This window comes from Micromys minutus, assembly GCF_963924665.1.
Source record: "Micromys minutus genome assembly, chromosome: 7".
Taxonomy (NCBI): Eukaryota; Metazoa; Chordata; class Mammalia; order Rodentia; family Muridae; genus Micromys; species Micromys minutus.
In genome coordinates this window covers 75,691,961-75,713,894 of record NC_137976.1, presented here as the reverse complement: position 1 = coordinate 75,713,894, position 21,934 = coordinate 75,691,961, and the positions used below count along the sequence as shown (strand labels likewise).

At 38.8% G+C, this 21,934-nt stretch overlaps 1 protein-coding gene across 1 annotated transcript in view; it reads right to left on the bottom strand.

Annotated features, from left to right (window-relative positions):
• The window catches only part of PKP2 (plakophilin 2), a gene marked incomplete at its 5' end in the record, with an annotated part of 67,352 nt that overhangs the window by 13,750 nt on the left and 31,668 nt on the right, over positions 1-21,934 (bottom strand). Inside the window, 4 exons of the mRNA XM_080919398.1 lie at positions 6,553-6,726; positions 7,523-7,681; positions 8,815-8,932; positions 20,773-20,950. Coding sequence (XP_080775524.1) covers positions 6,553-6,726; positions 7,523-7,681; positions 8,815-8,932; positions 20,773-20,950 — 629 coding nt within the window. The remainder of the gene's footprint in view (positions 1-6,552; positions 6,727-7,522; positions 7,682-8,814; positions 8,933-20,772; positions 20,951-21,934) is intronic.

Below are 21,934 nucleotides of genomic sequence, written 5' to 3'. Positions count from 1 at the left end.
GAGTAGAGGAAGGCTACTGATTTGTTTGAGTTAATTTTTTATACAGCCACTTTGCTGAAGTTGTTTAACAGCTGTAAAATTCTCTGGTGGAATTTTTGGGGTCAGTTAATTATACTATCATGTCATCTGAAATGGTGATACTTTTACTTCTTCCTTTCTGATTTGTATCCCTTTAATTTTCTTTTGCTGTCTAGTTACTCTGGCCAGGACTTCCAGTACTATGTTGAATAGGTAGGGGGAGAGTGGACAGCCTTGTCTAGTCCCTGATTTTACTGGGATTGCTTCAAGTTTCTCACCATTTGGTTTGATGTTGGCTGTTGGTTGCTGTATATTGCTTTTATTATGTTTAGGTATGGGCCTTGGATTCCTGCTCTTCCCAAGACTTTTAACCTGAAGCAGTGTTGAATTTTGTCAAATGATTTCTCAGCATCTAGTGAGATGATCTTGTGGGTTTTTTTTTTTTTTTTTTTTTTTTTTTTGAGTTTTTTTTATATGGTAGATTACATTGATGGATTTCCATATACTAAACCATCCTTGCATCCCAAGGATGAATCCTACTTGTTCATGATGAATGATCATTTTGATGTGTTCTTGGATTCGGTTTGCAAGAATTTTGTTGAGTATTTTTGCATCAATGTTCACAAAGGAGACTGGTCTGAAGTTTTTTTTCCTTGTAGAGTCTTTGTGTGGTTTAGATATGAGAGTTACTGTGGCTTCAAAGACTGAGTTGGGTATTTGTTCCATCTGACTGTATTTTGTGGAATAGTTTGGAGAGTATTAGTATTAGGTCTTCACTAAATGTCTGATAGAATTCTGCACTGAATCCATCTGGTCCTGGGCTTTTTTTGGTTGGGAGGTTTTGTTGACTGCTACTATTTCTTTAGGTGTTATGGGATTATTTTGATGGTTTATCTGGTCCTGACTTAACTTTGGTATCTGATATCTGTTTAGGAATTTATCCATTTTTTCTAGATTTTCCAGTTTTGGTGAGTATAGGCTTTTGTAGTAGGATCTGATGATTTCTTCCATTTCCTCAGTTTCAGTTGTTATGTCTCCCCTTTCATTTCTGATTTTGTTAATTTGGATACTCTCTCTTTACCCTCTATTCAGTCTGGCTAAGGGTTTATCAATCTTGTTAATTTTCTCAAAGAACCAACTCCTGGTTTTTTTGATTCTTTGAATGGTTCTTTTTGTTTTTGATTAATTTCTGCTCTGAATGTGATTATTTCTTGCAGTCTACTCCTCTTGGGTGTATCTGCTTCTTTTTGTTTTAGAACTTTCAGCTGTGCTGTCAAGCTGCTAGTGCATGCTCTCTTCAGTTTCTTTTTGGAGACACTCAGAACTATGAGTTTTCCTCTTAGTACTGCTTTCATTGAATCACATAGGTCTGGTTATGTTTTGCTTTCATTTTTATTAAATTCTAGAAAATTCTTAATTTCTTTTTTAATTTCTTCTTTGACCATGCAATCGCTGAGTAGAGCATTGTTCAGCTCCCATGTGTATGTGGGCTTTTTGTTGTCTGTGTTGTTATTAAAGACCAGCCTTAGTCCATGGTGATCTGATAGGATACATTGCAAGTATTTCAATCTTCTTTTATCTGTTGAGGCTTGTTTTAAGACAGCCTATATGGTTAATTTTGGAAAATGTGCCATAAGGTGCTGAGAAGAAAGTGTACTCTTTTGTTTTAGGATGAAATATTCTGTAGATGTATATTAATATTCTGTTAATTCTAATTGGTTCATAATCTCTGTTACTTTCACTGTATCTCTGTTCAGTTTCTGTCTCCATGATCTGTCCATTGATGAGAGTGGGATGTTAAGTCTCCCACTATTATTGTGTGTGGTGCAATGTATTTTTTAGTAGGGCTTCTTTTATGAAGATGGGTGCTCTTGTATTTGCAGCATATATGTTTAGGATTGAAAATTCATCCTAATAAATTTTCCCTGTAATGAGTAAAAGGTGTCCTTCCTTAATTTTTTTGATAACTTTTGGTTGAAAATCTACTTTATTCGATATTAGAATGGCTATTCCAGCTTTGTGGTCCTTTGGTTCCACCAATGTATTTAAAACCTGCCTTGATTTATGACTTTCTTGTTTTGTAAAACTATAAAAACTTCATGAAACTACTTTCACATGCAATATGGAATTTGGGGTAACCTAAAGCTGTGTTTCCTGATCATGGTCATTCATAATGGCTCCAGAATAAAATATCTTATTCACCTTTTAAAAAGTTTAAAAACTCATCAAGTGCAATTGGTGCTGTTCAATTACTATTATATATGGGCCTGACCTGGAACATCGTTGACGTATCAGGGGTCATAGCACTGAAGAAACTTTACTTTCTTTTTCTTGGTGGCTGTCACTATCAATAGCTCCTCAGAGGTGGGACTGTGTGTTTTTCCGCACCCGTACAGCTGGAACTTTGTCTGGCATGAGTTTGTGTACATTTTATACATGCCCTAATACTCCCTGTGAGTTCATATGGATCTGCAACTGCCAGGTGGATAGATATTAGGCTTTTTGGGGGAAAAAAACAATCCATATTGCTAGTTGGATTATCTTTTCTTACCATGTAACTTGTTTTCACAGAACTTGCTATGTAGACCATGCTGGACTTGAATTTACTGAGATCTATCTGCCTCTATGTCCTGGGCACTGGGATTTAATTATGTGCCACTAATGGCCGTACTGAATTTAAGTATGTGCCACTGGAATGGATTACTATAATCTGTGTATCTGAGACTACTCCTGGTCCAGGTCTAGGAAAAATCTTACTGAAGATTAAAATATTGATCTGGCCAATTTTAGCAGTAGGAGCTCTCAGGAATGTAGCCTTAGCTTGTGTCTGTGACTTAAAATTAAACTTGATACTAATGTGAGGCTGTTATGACAAACTCTTGTGGTTCTTAACCATTCTTCAGAATGTTTATTATTTATTGTCTCATATAAACAGTTTGCCTCCTACCACCTGTAGTCTTTATATTCTCAACTCTCGACTTGAGCCTCTTAATATAGAGCCACAGACAGGTGGTGGAACACCGATCTCTAAAACTGTTTCTGTGTTTGAACCAATATTCCTAAGAAAGTAGGACATCATTTTTCTAGAGTCTCAAACTTTAAATGGCCTAAGAAGTCTAATTGTTAATACTTTAAAATAGTTGTTACATTATAACGACTATTTGTCTTTCACTGATTGTTTTCTATGAATACTTTTCCCCCCAGAGCTATGAGAGAGGAAGGTGGTTATTGTAAGAATCCCAAATCTTGGGTCAAGAGAAAGAATAGGCATTCTCTTTCGTTCCAATATGCCATCTAGACATCTACTTCTTCTGAAGGCTATGAAGACTGGCTGTCAGCGTTCTATGCTTCCTAGTCATGGAGTTGAGTTCACTAACTTCTTCACACTTCTCAGGACAATCACATAAATGATTCTACCATTAACAATGCTGGCATCCCAGTTTAATTTCACCTACCCACCAACACTGCACTATTGGTTCATTTAGCTTTTTGCCTTTTCTGAGTTTTAGATTTCTTCCAGTGCTAGAACATTTCTGCAGACTTATGCATCCAACCACCCTCATGATCTCAAATGGTGATAATAAACTTGAGGTTTTGTTTTTAGGCCACGCATGGTGGCACAAACCTTTAATCATAGCTCCAATATGAAGGAAGCAGATGTAAGTGAATGTTTGTGAGTCCAAGGTCAGCCTGGTTTACAGAGTGAGTTCCAGGACAGCCAGAGCTGTATAAGAGACAAGAGGCTGGAGAGATGGCTCAGATGTTAAGAGCATTGGCTTCTTTTCCAGAGGATCTGGGTTCAATTCCCAGCAACCACATGGCACCTCACAGCTTTCTGTAACTCCAGTTCCAGTGGTGATGACACCCTCATACAGACATATATGCAGGCAAAACACCAATGCACATAAAATTAAAAACAAAAACAAAACTTGCTGATTTAAAATACCAGTGAAGGATCTGTTAATTGTTACCTTCAGAATAATGTTTAAATATTTTAGTGTGTGACTCACACTCATCCTCATCCTCAGGTGAAAATTCTTTAACTCTGTACCCCATTTTTAATAGGGTTATTTGATTCTTTGGAGTCTATCTTCTTGAGTTTTTTGTATATATTGGATACTAGCCCTCTATCAGATGTAGGATTGGTAAAGATCTTTTTTCAATCTGTTGGTCACCATTCTGTCCTATTGACAATGTTCTTTGCCTTACAAAAGCTTTGCAATTTCATAAGGTCCCATTTGTCCATTCTTGATCTTAGAGCATACGACATTGGTGTTCTGTTCAGGAAATTTTCCTCTGTGCCTATGTGTTCTAGGCTCTTCCCCACATTTTATTCTATTAGTTTCATGTATAGGAATTTATGTGAAGGTTCTTGATCCACTTGGACTTGAGCTTTGTACAAGGAGATGAGAATGGAGTGATTTGCATTCTCCTACATGATGATCTCCAGTTGAACCAACACCATTTCTTGAAAATGCTGTCTCTTTTCCACTGGATGATTTTAGCTCCTTTATCAAAGATCAAGTGACCATAGGTGTGTGGGTTCATTTCTGGGTCTTCAATTCCATCTCATCGATCTACCTGCCTGTCTCTGTACCAATACTATATAGATTTTACCACTATTGCTCTGTAATATAGCATGAGGTTCAGGATCATGATTCCCCTGGAAGTTCGTATACTGTTGAGAACAGTTTTTGGTATCTTGGTCTTTTTGTTATTCCAAATGAATTTGCAAATTTCTCTTTCTAACTCTATGAAGAATTGAATTGGAATTTTGATGGGGATTGCATTGAATCTGTAGATTTCTTTTAGCAAAATGGCCATTTTTACTATATTAATTCTGCCAATCCATGAGCTTGGGAGAACTTTCCATCTTCTGAGATCTTCTTCCATCTCCTTCTTCAGAGACTTGAAGTTTCTGTCATACAGATCTTTCATTTCCTTGGTTAGAGTCACACCACGGTATTTTATATTATTTGTGACTATTGTGAAGGGTGTCGTTTCTCTAATTGCTTTCTCAGCCTGTTTATCCTTTGAGTAGGGGAAAGCTACTGATTTGTTTGAGTTAATTTTATATCCAGCCTCTTTGCTGAAGTTGTTCATCAGTTATAGGAGTTCTCTGGTGGAATTTTTGGGGTCCCTTAAGTATACTGTCATATCATCTGCAAATAGTGTTATTTTGACTTTCTTCCTTTCTACTTTGTATCCCTTTGACCTCCTTTTGTTGCCTAATTGCTCTGACTAGGACTTCCAGTAGTATATTAAATAGGAATGGAGAGAGTGGGCAGCCTTATCTAGTCCCTGAATTTAGTGGGATTGCTTCGAGTTTCTCTCCATTTAGTTTGATGTTGGCTACTGGTTTGCTGTATATTGCTTTTACTATGTTTAGGTATGGGCTTTGAATTCCTGATCTTTCCAAGACTTTTAACATAAAGGGGTGTTAAATTTTGTCAAATGGTTTCTCAGCATCTAGAGAGATAATAGTGCGATTTTTTTTCCTTTGAGTTTGTTTATATAGTGGATTACATTGATGGATTTCTATATATTTAACCATTCCTGCATCCCTGGGATGAAGACTACTTGATCGTGATGGATAATCATTTTGATATGTTCTTGGATTTGGTTTGGGAGAATTTTATTGAGTATTTTTGCATCGATGTTCATAAGGGAGATTGGTCTGAAGTTCTCTTTTTTTGTAGGGTCTTTGTGTGGTTTAGGTGTGAGCATAATTGTGGCTTCATAGAAGGAATTGAGTAGTGTCCCTTCCATTTCTATTTTGTGGAATAGTTTGAATAGTATTGGTCTTCTATGAAGGTCTGATAGAATTCTGTACTAAATCCATCTGGTCCTGGGCTTTTTGTTTTTTGTTTGTTTGTTTGTTTTTTTTTTTTTTTTTTTTTTTTTTTTTTTTTTTTGTTTTGGAGACTTTTAATTACTGCTTCTATTTCTTTGGGAGTTATGGGACTGTTTAGATGGTTTATCTGATCCTGATTTAACTTTGTTACCTGGCATTTATCTAGAAGATTGTCCATTTCCTGCTGAGTTCTTAATAGCACTACTTGTATGGATGCCAGGTTATTAAGGTCTATGCCTGCGGTCATTTCTAGCTCTCCTCATTTCCTGTAAAATGAATCTAGAAAACAGAGTCCAGAGATGGAGTGAGGTATTCAAGACTAATCATGAAGGAAAAGAGACCTACTCAAACCTCTGAGTTCCACGATATGAGAAATTCTTCCTTTTCCTCTCTGTATTTTTCTCAACTAGCTTGAAGCAGTGATCTAAGGCCTGCAATGACAGAAGAACTAAGCAATATAAAAGGCACCATGTAGTTTACTTGTAAGTGTAGTCTGACACAGCTGTACAGACACTGAAGCTGATGGCAGTGGGAGGCTAAAGCCCTTGTGGTGTCTGAGACCTATCTTGGCTGGAATGAGGAAACCTTTGCTTCTGCCCGGTTGTTTTGTCTCTGAACCTGAGCTAGACATGTCTACAGTGATCCCATTTAAGAAGTAGGAAAACTGGCACAAGACTTACCTGGCCACCTCCTGCTGTGAGGTTCTGGAGAGCCCCCAATGATGCCTCTTGGGTATAGTTTCGGGCACTCTTGGCAATTAAGGACAAATACATCCGAATCACAATGGAATGCCACAGCCACTCAATGCCTCGGGGACTGCTCTTTTCCTCTGGCATTGGCATGTCTTGGTATTGCTAAGTAAACACAGAGTAAATGTACTTCAAGTGATGTCTACAATTCTGCACAAACACTGACAGACCAGAAACACTGCCTAGAAAGACTAACAAATCACAAAAACAGTATATTCAATTAGTTAACTTTTAGCTCACAATAATTATTGCTTTCTAAGAAACTCTCACATTCTCCAACTTTACATATTGCAGTTGGGAATTAAATATAGGTCCTTCTAAAATGGTTTCCAATACATTTAACCTGAAATGGTCACCATCACTTTGAAGACAAGAAAAACAAGTCTGTTTCCTTAGATGCTTATAGATTGTTTGGATTAGTATCAAGGATCTAAATTTACCAGTCATTTTCCAAATTCAAGAATATCATAACACTAAAATCATGGTCATTTCCATTTTTTTAATTTTTATGTTAGTTTCAAAAGAGATATTCATCTTCCTAGGAAATTTGCTCTTAATGTGTTCATGTTTTATTTCTAGGCTTCAGGTAAAAATAATGACTGTAGCATAGTCCACAAAGGACACAGGGCAGCATGGCTTGAGAGCTAACAGCACAAACCCAGAACCGGAGGAGTAGGCCCCAAAGTTTATCCTCATCACCCAAACACTGAATTAATGTAATAAAAATAATAAGCTTTTCTGTTCCTGTTTCCTTCCTGGTGAAGCCTCATTGAAGGACTGATGTGAGAACTAAAGTAATCTGAAACAGTAGCCAACATGAACACAGGAATCAGAGCCTCCAGCCCCATCCCCCTTTGTCCCCATCTACAACCCATGGTCTCCCAAAGATCTCTCTTCATACCTCTTTTACTTTCCTACTCCGGCTGCCAAAACACCCAATGCTTTTGTTACTGTTGATCTGGACATTCCGGTTTTGCATACTCTGGGAATATTTCTCTGGGAGCTCTGCCTCCAGCTGGTAGGAGAGGTTATGAAGAATGCATACACAATTTTCTGTGGCCTGAGGAAACAAAACGTGAACACTGCTCACGTGCACACTGATGTCCCTTGCAGACAACAAGGTTGTTTAAGCTTCAGCTCTTAAAATTAGTATGCTTGGACGTAAGGTATGCAGGAGGCTAGCTTTTAGGTCAGAAGTACTATGCTAAAACACAGAATCCAAGCTTCTTAAAACAATGGTAGCCTCCCCCACCCCCCTTTAAAAACATATCTGGAGATTCAACCTAGGGCTTCTTGCATAGTATACAAATGCTCTACCACTGAGTTATAGCTCTAGCCCCTTAGCATATTTCTAAAAAACATGTATGTCCAGAAAAACTTCAAACTTCACATACATAACTTGGCAGCTACACTAAGATGGGAATAATACATGACACTGCTTATATCGACCAATCAGGAGGCTACTATAGCAACTAATTTAAAGGACACACACATGAGAGCAGCAGATATGGTGCTGGAGAAGTGGCAGACAGTGGCCTGTGCAGGGCCTGAGGGAAGAGGAACAGCACAAGTCATTCAGATTCTTTGGACAAATGGTGATAACTCACTTGGTCAGCTATTCTTCAGTATACACAGTGCTACAGAAGGAACTTAAGTAAGATGTTACACACGTCAGGCCAGTGCTTTATCCCTGGATAACATGGGTAATTGTGTTAGAAAGATTAGAAAGATTGTGGTGATGGAAGAGAATAATTTAAGGTTATTGCTGAACATGTAGTATTTGTTTTCCATGAAGAACATCCACACTGAGTTGTTAAAAAGTTTGTTGAAAACTTAGCACTGGAAAAACTTCTAGCCTAAGACTAGATTTAAAAAAAAATTAAGTGTTAGCTGGGTGCTGGTGATTCACACCTTTAATCTCAACACTTGTGAGGCAGAAGCAGGTGGATCTCTGTGAGTTTGAGGCCAGAGTAGTCTACAGAACTAGTTTCAGGACAGTCAGATCTACACAAAGGAAACTCTATCTTGGAAAAAGAAAAGAAAATCTAAGTACCTAAGCATGTAATGAAAACTCTGGCCTTAGCAAGTAAGTAAATGAACAAAACTACACCCAAATTATTTTAATATTTGAAGCATCTTAGTAAGTCACGGTGAGTAACTTGGTAGAGGAAGGAAGGTTAGCTGTGGCATTACCTTGTCATCTGGCTGGTAGTCTGCAATAGTTCCTCTGACATAGTGAACCAATGAGTCAATGAGGCCATCACACCGTCTCATCATCTTCCTCCCATCGGGGCCAGCAGAGCTCATGTTTCTTTCAAGAATAACAAGAAATGGTAAGATGCATTCTATATATCCTAAAGGCCCAAATAAGTCATGTGCTACAAATCCCAAAGGCTTTTGCAAGATGTGTGGTATAAACCCAATAGACCTGAGTCTCAAAGGTTTATTTAAGGTTTCCTCCAGTTTGAGAGCTTGTCATCAGTCCAGGGAACCATCTTAATGTCAAACCTGAGACCATAGGACAGGATCCCATCAATGAGTTGCCTACCTGCTGCACTCCATAATAGCAAGGCCCAGACAGAGTTTACATGATCTTGCACATAGTATTGAGAGGCAGAAATGAAGCAAATGTTTATAAGTAAAGAAACACAACACACTAGATTTGGCAATATGCTGTGTGTCCATGTCCCAATTTGCTCTATGTCTTAACTCTAAACAACTTAATATTGTTCTGGGCTTCACTTTCCACCCAGAGGTAAAAGTGTGCTGGACTCTGTTACTTGAGTCTTAAAGGTTTTTATACTGACAAATATTAAGCCTGGTCCTCTAAAACATAATAGTCCTCCCCTTCAAATGGCAGAGAGCTAAGCTATCAGAGAAAACATACTTTGCAAGGTCTGTGATGCCAGAATCCTGACCTATAAATATCTTTGTGCTTAGTCTTTTTCTAATTTTGCTAGGCCATGACCACAAGTAGAGACCACTTCCTTATAGAGGAATGAAGCTTATCAAATACAGTAAAGCAAAGTATGTTGTGATCAAACTATGGACTCAGACCACATTTGTATTCTGTATTCTTGTTTCTATATTCTATTCCCTTGCATTAAGGTTTATCATTAACCACTCAAAATATTTTCCCTGGAGAATGTTAACACTTTGGTCAATAGAACAGTGAAAAGGCCGTGGTTAAGGTCTCCTACTGCACTCGCTCACTGAGAACCCAGGCTCGAATCCCCCCACACACATCTGGTGCCTCACAAAGACCTCTTAACTCCAGTTCCCAGGGGATCTGATGCCATCTGGTTTTCATGAGCTCCCATGTGCACATGGTATACAAAACCTCAGTCAGGCATATACATAGAATAGAAAGAATACAAAAGCAATTAGGTTTTGGAATTTGAGAACTGCCTCCTACTCCTATTCCTTTTTCCAACTTTAATTGAAAAACACTTATGTCATAACCATTTATAAGCAAGGAAATCATCAAAAATATATTCACAAGTTCTTCTCTATAATGTTTCAGGTGGTGTCACTAGAAGACTAATAGTTCAAGAAGGTATGGCGAGTTATTTTCTTAATTTAAAAACATAATTGCATTAAGTGATTTCAAAATATTTTCTGTCCTCAAATGCTGCCTACAAAAGAACAAATGTGCCCAGCATCACATCAGTGTAAAGTGGCAAAAGCAGGCATACAAAAGCTACAGAGGCCCCATCTACAGGCTGGTCTCTTTGAAACCAACTGTGCCTGGCTGCTTTTAGCACCAAAATGGCACTCTTACAGTTCACCTTAATAGCAAGAGACAAAAGATGGTACTATTTGATGCTAACAAAATTCCTTTAGTGACAAGTGATTCATTTGCTGTGAGAAACTGTTAATTATAAGAAAAGACAATAAAGGTTGGTGAGAAGGCTTAGAATTAAAGACATTTTCTGTCAAGCCTGAGAATGGGTTTGATAACCGATGCACACACATGCTTCAGAGAACAGACTCTGTCCATGCTTCCTCTGAACGATCAGATACAAACCCCTCCTAGTAATAAACACATTTAAAAATATAATGAAGCCAACAATTTGACTGAGGTTGGGGACCTCTATGGAAGTGTTAGGGAAAGAATTGATGGAGCTGAAGGGGATGGTAACCCCATAGGAAGACCAAAGGTGTCAACTAACCTGGATCCCTGGGAACTCCCAGAGACCAAACCACCAACCAAAGAGCATACATGGGCTGGTCCATGGCCCCCAGCACATACATAGCAGAGGACTTCCTTCTCTGGCCTCAGGAGGGAGGATGTACCTAATCCTGTAGAGACTTGATGCTCCAGAGAAAAGGGATGCTGGATGAAGGGAGAACACCCTCTAAGAGGCAAAGGGAAGGGAAGATGGGGTGAAGAACTCTTGGAAGGGGAACCAGGAAGAGGACATTTAAAATGTAAATAAATAAAACAATTTCAAATAAAAAAGATATAATGAATAGATTTATTAAGTGGAAACAAAATCAGGTGACTATAGCTTTCTTTTAAATGGTCGTTTAAACTGATCTCCTGTATCTCTGAGCCCATTAAGAGTCACTAGGCCTGCTGACCATTTTAATCTTTGATGACACATTGTGTGTGTGTGTGTGTGTGTGTGTGTGTGTGTTTAAGACTATGAAGGTAGCAAAGTTAAACACACTTTTCTCTTCAACTGTAAAGGACATATGAGGGTCTGGTCATGGGCCTAGAAGGAACCCTTAAAAAAATGAAACAAAACCCACTGTTCACCTGTTGAGGATGAGTCAAAGACTTGCTTCACATTAAAAGTCTTCTGCGCTGACTCTTGTGCAGAGAGGGTCATTAGCCAGAGTCCATGTGAGAGGAGTCGCAGTGAGTATCACAGGAACTGAAAACATATAGTTTTTCAGTATCCTAAGTTCTCACATGAAGAAAGAAAAGCCTCAAAGACCATAGTTACTTTTCCTACTGAAAATTAATTAGTAGTAATGTCAGGATAGGAGAACAATTTTTTTTTCCATTTTACTTTTATGTGTAGGGGTCTGTGTACCGTGTCAATGGGAGTCAGAAGAGGGAATCAGATCCCCCGAAACTAAAGTTACAGATGCCTGTAAGATGTTATGTGAAGGCTAGGAACTGAACCTGCGTCTTCTGTAAGAACATCGAATGCTCTCAGCTACTGAGCCATGTCTGCAGTCCTATAGAAAGCCTACTTTATTCATCTTATGAAGTGGGCTGCAAGAGAGAAAATGCCTTATCTAACATTCATTCTTTTTTGTTGTTTGTGTAGCAAATATTATGTTTCCAGACACAAGGAAATGTGTTTTATGTATGAAAGCTTTTGACTTTTTTCTAACCTCTGGATTAGAGAAATAACCCCTTAAAATTGCTTTGACAAGTCAAAGGTCTGTCTTGTTCACTGGCCGAACCTCCTGCTTAATTTGAGAAGGGACCTTGGCTTTGTCTGACTCCAGAGTGTCTATTCCGGTTCTGATGGCAGTGCAGTTGGCTTTGCTGCTGGTCTCACAGCAGTAAACTGTGTCTTGTCTATTATCCTGGCATTACTGGCTCAAAATAGGACTTATCAGGGGTTCTGGCCGTTGATATTCTCGCTGACAGGATGGGCGTGGAATCCTGATGCCCCACTACTGCCCCTGCATATCAGAAATATTTCCCATCTTACTTAGCCAACCAAAAATACAAATAAGGGCAGATTATACCACTTCACCTGTGAACAGAACTCATTACACAAAAAGTAATTTGCTATTATACTATTATACTACTCTGATAAAAACCAATCATTTATGCAAAATGCATTTATCTGAAAGCCTTTTTCAATAGCTAATCTTTAAAGTTTATAGGAAATGGAATTAACATAGACCAAATGTATCCTTTTACAATGTGCGTCCTGAATGCTGAGAAAAACTTACTCATTACTCTTTCCTGTATGTAACTCAGTTGAGAATTAACATGGAAAGTACCTCAGAAGTATCAACTAAATAACCGACTTTCTGCAAAGTGAAAATGACTCTAAAACCAGTCCTCAGTAACAAGCCAGCCATGAGGGGGTAAGAGGGTGCTCACTGAAAACAATGTTAACTTCAGCAAGGCCCAAAAGCCATATCTGCAGCAGTGGCTGACGCTGGGATGCCCTCCCCCATTGTAGCTTTTAATGGAGCCAGGGAACTGATTCTGACTCAGTGCATCTCTGACGTGTCTCAGACTTGGCAGCTTTAAATGTTTCAGGTTCCTTGTCTGGAGCAGATCTGTGATTCTGGACTATTTCCAAGACTGTTTCCTTTTCACATTTCTGTCACAGTGAAGACAGCAAAAGTCACCTTGTCCCTTGCTATAATTAAAAGGAAGACTGCCTCATCTCCACGGAGATTGATAGCGTGATGGGACCGTCATTCATAGAGTAACCTAAAGCTTGGGAACAGAATTTCAATAGCACAAGGAACAGCCCCAAGAACTGACAAATGAGACTACATGAAATTAAACAGTTTCTGAACAGAATAAACAGTTAGACAGCCCAAGGAACAAAGACAAAAATATACCACTGTTAACATGGAGTTAATAGATCATATAAAGGATGTCAAAGATTAAACCAAAGAGACGAAGCTGCTAATCAAGGAGCAAGACAATGGTGTGCAGTTTTCAAAAGAAGAAATGCAAATGGATTAAGGGTTGGGGACTGAGTTGGACCACTTCTCTAACACACATGAAGTCTTAGGTCCAATTTCCTGTAGACCTGGAACAAAATTAAAATTAAAAAAAGAACCCTCTATAAAACAAAACCAAACAAAAAACTGTTCAGTATTTCTAGTCATGAGAGAAATATAAACTGAAACTCAGAAACTACTTTGAGATAATATTTTAACCTTATGAGAACGACAATCAAGAAACCAAATGACAACAAATACTGAGGAGGATGTGAGGAATGAGGAACCTTAGATACTGTCAGTAGGAATGAAAGCTTATGTAATCACTGGACATTCTCAGAGAAAATTACCATACAACGCGGCTATTCCTGGGCTTACACATGGAGGTCTCTAATCCTGCCATAGAGCTGGGCACACTTCCATGTTGTGACTATAACCAGTCATCAAAAGATGAATGGACAATGACAATTTTGGACATACACAAAATGGATTCTGTTAAACTATAAGAAAATAGGTTTCAGGAAAATGGATTGGGTTAGGAAACATTCCAAGTAAGGAAAACCAGGCTTATATACTAATTTCTGTCTCTAACTGTTAAACATGCATCTCCAAGTGGGAGGAAATAGAAAGCCAGGAAAGTAAGGGAGTGTTAGGTGTTGAGGACTGGGCGGATCCAAGGCTTTCCCTAGAACATGATGTATAGAGAGGGGACATGCTGGACATATAGTCACAGGTTGTATAAGACCTCCTGACCACAGCTTGTGTCTTCTCATTGCCTATCTTCTCTATTATCCTTATCCCTTGCACCTCCCCCTCATGACCCTGTCACTGAAGAATGACCTGCTGGTCCAGGTCAAATTACTGCCTGAACAGGGACAACCAAGTACGGAAGAAAGAAAAAGTGCAGCCATGACATACTCACAAACGCAGAGTCACACTGTCACACTACGGGGACCATCTGGAGGAAGCGGGGTTTACTGCAGGGTATACACCAGCAGTGGGCTGCTAAAGCGCACTTGTTTTCCTTTGGATGCTTATATAGTTTTGCATTTTAGTTCTTGTAATGTATTGCTAAAGTCCTAAATAAGTTTTTTATAAGGCAGGCATGGTAGCCCACATCTTTAATCTCAGCACCCTGGAGGCAGAGGCAGGCAGATCTCTGAGTTCAAGGCTAGCCTGGTCTACATAGTGAGTTCTATGATACACAAGGATACACAGAGAAACTATCTCAAAAAACAAATAAAGAAAACACCAACCAACCAACCAACCGGTCCAAAAAGTTCCTTACTTTTATTTTTAAAAATATCTGCCCCTGGTTTCCTAAACAGTTCTATAAATGTAAATATATGGGAACATGTATGTAAATGTTTAAGGACAAACATTTACAAGGGCCAGTGGGTTTCCAACTGATGACCTTGCACTAGAATTTGATTACAAATTATTTACCATAGCATAAAGTTGAGTAAATTGTAATTTAGCACACTGTATAGATCTGGTCAGTCTCCTTCAAACAGAAGGATAAAAGATAAAAATTAAAAAACAGAAAATAGGGATAAAAGGTCCTAAAGACAGAAAAGTGACATCAAGCTTAAAATTACTTTGCTTCAGAGTATGAGAAAAAAAAAATTGATTACAAAATCAACAAAACAAAACAAACAAACAAAATGGCTCCTACTCATTTATCTGAGCGAAATACCTCTACTACAGCAGGTCCCTTACAGCAGATGGAGTAGAAGAACACAGTGGTTGAGTGACTACACAGAGCCCAACAGAGAAGAGCAGTTCCGGCAAATGTGTGCTTGTCTTTAAACGCTGTTGGACACTGGTGTGGGGTGGGGGTGAGAGGGGGCAGCCAGCTGACCAGCTCTGCTCCTCGGGGCACAGAGATACACTCATAAGGAAAAGGGAGCCAAGCCAGATTTATGCAGGCAGTGACAGCAGATGGGAGAAAGGTGTCTGCTAGGGGTGGCCAGGCATTGACAACTTCATAAAGACAGAAGCTCTGAAATATCCTCTTAGGTCTCCTCCACCTCCACACCTCCGCCTCTTTATTTCTGCACATCAGGTTTTGCTAGCTCAAACTTCTAAACTAATTCCTAAATTCCTCTCTTAGATGCTATCAGGACTAATGAGTCCCAACTCATAAACAAAAGAGCTGCTGTGGTCGAAGTGTCCTGTGCTTAAACATAAGGCAAAACGCTCTCAAGTTTGGGGTTTAGCACTCCCATTTCAGATTGACTCATGTTTTCTCTCAGTATGTCCTTTAAACTCCTCTCCTAGGTCAGAGAGGTCCTCTGGCTCTGTGACAGGGAGGAGAACAGAATAGCCTAAGAGATAAATTCAAAAAGTAAAAGCTGAAGCTGAGCTGGCCATTTTCCTCGTTCTCTGACAACCACCTTATCACCACCTCTGGGCTCAGTTTCCTGGAGCTGAGAAGATGTTTATTTTATAACTTTAATGTTTTGTTTTAACTTTGATACAATTTTTATATAGTATACAAAACAAACAAAAGCTAATATTTTAGATTGATTTCTTATTTATAAAAAGTAAATCAAAACATAATTACAGTAGCTACCATTAACTATCTGCTAAGGTAGGGCCCACTGGGTCTTCACAGGTAAAGAATAATTGTCCCAAACAGGCCATTCCATCCAAATTTTTATTTTAAAAGTAAAATGGGGGAGGTTGATCTATATGACTATATTATCTCATGGTATTAAATGATAAAAATGCTATAAAATTGAAAGATAAAATGTTTTAATAAATAAGGATATATATATGTGTGTGTGTATATATATATATGTGTGTGTGTGTGTGTGTGTGTATTGGAATTGTTACATGTTTACAGAATAAAAACTAAAAGGTTTCTGTAAATTATAAAAGGCTTGACTAATTTATTTGTGGTAAAAAGGTAATGCATACAATATTAAAGCTTGTAAGGTTTAATATAAATGATAACAGAAAACTAGATGTAGTTAACACTATTTGGCTATTCCAGTGTTACAATGTCAGACTGGTGTAACTAATCTGATGTCCCTCAAGTGGTGCCTGTACAGTACACCACCCACTACTCATATTTGTTTTTCATCACCCACAGGTCACCCTGTCATTGGATGGTTGTATTTTAGTAAGCAACAACAACCCAGAACCCTGATTTCCAAATGAAATTCTCTCTTGGGTGGCAAGTACCATGGGTCTAAAGAATTCTGTGCCTCTGAATGAGGTATTGGTTGACTTGCCCTGGAGGCTCTCTGTAGTAGTTTGAATGAAAATGCCCCCCCAAAGTCTCACAGGAAACTGCAGTATTTGAAAAGATTTAGGGCTTATAGCTTTACTGAAGGAAGTGTGTTATTAGGGATGGATTTTACGGTTTCAAATGCTCAAGCCAGGCCTTTGGATCCAGATACAGATCTCTCAACTACTTCCCTAGTATTGAGCCTGTCTTCCTGCATGCTGCCATGCTTCCTGCCATGACAACAATGGACCAAACCTCTGACCTGTAAAAGTTGCCCTGGTCATGATGCCTCTTCACAGCAGTAAAACCCTCAGACATTTGGTCTTAGGTTTTATTAAGACGTTAGGCCTACTTGGTCTGGATGGAGACAGCTTTCTAATATTCCACCCATTATTACATTGTCTCCAAAGAAAAGGCTCAATTGGACTTCTAGCTGTTAGCCACAACAATAAACCATCATAAAGACATTCATTTTATGTATGAAATCAATGTTTCTGTTTACCCTCCATATATATTGCCTATTGAAAGTCTCTCTATTCCAAAAGGTGGGGAACACTTCAAAATTACTTATGTCAATTGTTTTCTCTCTAATTGTGTGGAATCCCCCTAAACACTGACCAAGGATTTGTTGTACCAGTTACAGGGACTTAACTTTCTTTATTCTTTCAGCCTTCATCCACTATTGTTAACTGAGAGGACATAGTTACTTAGCTAAAGCCAGGAACATGCTTGGCATAAGACATAGCTTGTGCAAAACCTTCTGACACCAGCTTTTGTCTTCTCATTGTCTATCTTCTCAATTGTCCTCATCCCTGACACCTCCACCTCATGACCCTGTCACTGAAGAATGACCTGCTGGTCCAGGTCAGGGGGTGAGGAAAAGGAAGATAGCAGAGCAAAGTGGAAGTGAGAAAGGTTAGTGAGAAAGTTATAACAAGAAACAAGAATCAGGGAGACAAAAGGAATGGGGAGAAAGGACTGGGAATCAAAGAAAATGAAATATGTTTATGAAATTCCATATGGAAACCTACTTCATAAGTATATATTTATAATTACATATTAATTCATAATTAATTAAACAGTATTAAATTGATAGCTATAATTTAGTGTATATGCTAAACATGATGATGAACAATTCATCTGTAATTTTTACAACATTTCTGAAGCTATGGTACCCTAGAATTTCACTGACAATCATGACATACTACTAGCATCTAAAATCAGAATGAACTGCTGCCAACAGTATTTCCTCTAGCCCTTCCATAGAGTGTCTCTGGGAATGCTCTGGTATGCTCCCACATATCCAGTATATACAGTAAAAGGAAATCTGTTAACAATACTTTGAAGCTCTGTGTCTAGTGTGCAGTCGAGGAGTTAAGGCAAAAGGTTGGAGGACCTATCACTAGTTATCAGGATGTGAGGATGGCAGGTATAAGGGATGGAGAAGTCACTTCCTCCACAAAAGAAATATGTGAAAAGTCAAAAATAAGTAGGGTTATTTGTACTTGTTGATGTAGTTTTCTCACACACTGCCCTGTGGCTCTGGGCTCAGGCTCCTTAATTCCACCCACCATTAGCTCCAAAGAGGCCTAGTCTATTAAGTGCTTGGTAAGCAGCTGGCAATGTCTACTCCTGACTGTAAGATGCTGGCCTATCAGGAAGCAGCTTTCTTCCCTTGTTTGAGATTTAGACCCAGTCTTTCATTTAACTTCCATTTGATCTATATCCAACACTTGAGGCTTAGCTGTGACTAACAAAGAGAAAACAACAGAGGGAGCTGGTTGCTCAGGATGAAAAGCAAATCTCCTTAGAACTGGCAGAGCAACAAAAACCCTATGCCAAAAGAAGGGCTTGACAGTTACTATAAAATCAACACCAGTTCCTGAAGGTATCACCAGGCTTCTGCCTCCAGCGGCCTCTGTGGCAGCAACTGTGACGGGTGACAAAAATCACAGCTACACTTCAAAGGCACATTCGTGCTTCTGTTAAAGAGAGAGAGAGAGAGAGAGAGAGAGAGAGAGAGAGAGAGAGAGAGAGAGAGAGAGAGAGAGAGAGAGAGAGAGAGAGTGATCCTTAGCTCTGCATCTCCTGATTATTTAGAAAGTTTCAAAGCTGTCTGAAGATTGAGTTAAATTAAGCATGCAAGCATGTAGCTAGGTGGCAATACTCATATTGGGGTAGAACACCAAGTTTTATACTAATGTACACTAAACAATATACACTAAAGCTGCTGCAACTTGAATAAGCTTATTTAACACCTAAAGGAAATGTCTGGATGTTAGCGGATGATTAAGGAATAAATCCACCTTGATGTCTGCTGACAGAGGTACCAGCTGTTTTCTGTAAACCTACTCATTTGTTGCTTATTAAAAAAAAAAAAAAGGTTTCGTGCATCTTTAGAGCTTGTTTTGTAATTCTGAGTCAGGGCATTATTAGTTTTCAGTCCTATAGGTCCTTTGTGCATATCATAGCTTCCAGGTTTGTGTTTCCATGAGATTTCTGGGTGAGAATGTGTCTCTTTGTGCCAATATATGCCTTTTCTTTTGTTTTGTTTTATTCCAATTTGTTTGTTTTAATCTTATTTTATTGTCATCCCTTAAATGCTTGAGACAGAAAGGGTATAGATCCAGATGGGAGTGAGTGAGGGAGAAACTGGTGGAAACACAGGGAGGGGAAAAAGTAATCAAAATATTTTGTTTGAAAAAATATTTTCAATGAAAGAAAAAAAAAGTCTTGAGGATGGAGGGGTGTTTCCTAACAACTTTCTGCTTTAAATCTATCTGTCTGTCTGTCTGTCTGTCTATCATACCTACCAATTCAAAAACTAATTATGAAATTTAAATGTTGTTTCAAGATATAGTTCTATGATCAGCCACACATTTTTCATATCTTTCTACCCAAGACTCAACTTGGAAACTAATCAGTGAAGACAGACAAGTGAAATGATATCTCATAATATAAGAAAAAAATTATTTTTCCATGGCTCGTTTAATGGCTCAGCAGGTAAAAGTGCTTTTTGCAAAGTCCTAAGAATAAAATGAAATCCACAGAAGCCAGGGAGGATGGAAATAACCATGTTCTTCTTTTCTATCTTACACACACACACACACACACACACACACAGACACACACACATAGTGACACACACACTCATACATACACACTCATACATACACACACACAGAGAGAAAGACACACACAGAAACAAACACACACACATAAAGACACACACTCACAGAGAGACACACACACAGAGAGACACACACACACTCACACACACACAGACTAATACAGACACACAAACACACACAGACAAACACACATATAGTCATACACACTCTCTCTCACACACACACACACACACACACTCACAGAGAGAAAGACACACACAAACACAACACACATATATAAAAACACACACAAACAAAAATACACAGAAATACACACATATATACAGATACACATATACATACATATATACAAAAACACATACGTGCAAACACACAGAGACACATACATACAAACACACATACAGATATACATATAAACACACATACCCACAAATAAAAATTATATTATCTTTTACTCAATATTATCTTTACTCAAGTGTTTAAAATACCCTGGAGACTTGATCAAAGTAGGCAACAGGAATAAAGAACATCTCTAGCACAGAGAAATGCATGGGTTTTTTTTGTTGTTTGTTTGTTTGTTTTTGTTTTGTTTTATTTTGGACAGGGTTTCTCTGTGTAATAGACCTGGCTGTCCTGGATCTATCTTTGCAAATCAGGCTGGCCTCAGAACTCAAGAGATCTGCCTGCTTCTGCACCATCTAATTACTAATTTTTCTTCTGTCAGCTAAATTAGCTACTGTCCTATGTTATACTGTTGAGCCATGAGGGTAAGGCAGTAAGGCTCCACTGCCTCTGCATCAGCTCCTGGCCCAGGTTCCTGTCCTGACCACCTGCTTTGATAAACAGTGATGTGGAAGTGTAAACCAAACATTTTCCTCCCCAACTTGCCTTTGATCATCACAGTAAGGGTAACCCCGACTAAGTCAGGTATTTACTAGACTAGTAAAGAGTGCAGTTAACTAGACATCTTAGTATAATAAATTCTATCAGTTTCTACCTAAGCAGAGTCCACCAAAACTAAATTGTGCAATTACAGAAAGGATCCAAAATAGAACACATTTCAACTTCTCTTTGGGTGACCTATTTGATTACACCTTCCATCTAAAGGGGTGGGGCACAAGGAGGTATTACCTTAGGCATCCAGTGACATTGTAGAATATATCAAAATCAAGCAAGCCATTGGCTTTGGGGTAGTCTCCTTCAGGCCATCCCGAGAAGGGGATGATGACACTCTCTGTCAAGGTGAGCAGGGCTTCTGTTATCATGAGATGCTTGAGTTTATCACTAGAAGACAAGTTCCAGAGCAAACCTAGAAAAACAGACTCAGTGAGAACATGCTCAAACTCAAGGCAAGACCTTCAACTTCAGGACTGAAAACAGGTATTTAACAAAGGATGTGGGGTGGAAACCTGTTTAGTGTTCATTGATGCTAAGATTCCTAAGAACAATGATTTATTACTTAATATGCAAAATCATGCAGGTTCAAATTAACCAGGAATGTGAATAAAATCTTTTAAGTCTGAAATATCCCCCACAGAATCGTGTTCTGAAGCTCACCTCCCATTTTGGGAGGCTGGCTGGAGGCAGGTCACTGGGGCAGGTCTTAGTGGATTACTGCCTCTTGCTCCTTCCCTTTTCTGTGTTTTCCACCATGTGAAGTAGCAGCTCCATGATTCCAGTCCCACCACGATGGGCTAGATTTCTTGATGCTCTGATCCCAAATAAACTCCCTTAAGTCACTTTTGTTTGGTATTTCATCTTATCAATAAGAAGAGTAATGGCATACACTTAAGCTCTTTGCTGTTTCTTTTATGGATTCTTCTAGGAATCTGACCTCATCACCTGACATATTCTAGCTAGAGGAGAGAAAACAGCCCTCCTGTAACCATCTGTTTACTGTCTCAATAGTTTATAGAAACTGTGTCTTTTTGTTTTTCTTTACCAGAAGCACAGGCAGGCAGTAATGCTCCTAAGTGCTGCTCCTCACTACGAGTAACCTGGTACTTTCTGTCCCACTCATAGCAAGAACCACTGCAGAACACTTTTCTCTCTTCTGCAGCAGCAGCTGGTCAACACTCAGAGCTAAGGTTTGTCAACTGTTCCCCACGACAAAATTTCTGCCCTCAGGGTTTGCTAACCTTCTTTTATATTTCTTTGGATAAGAAACGTTGGCAGTGAAAGACAAGAGCACTGTCTTCTATGTCTGTACAGCGTCACTGTCAGAGCCACATCTACTCACACAATGCTTGGTTTCCCCTTCATACCATTATTAAAGGGAAAGGTTGTATAGCCA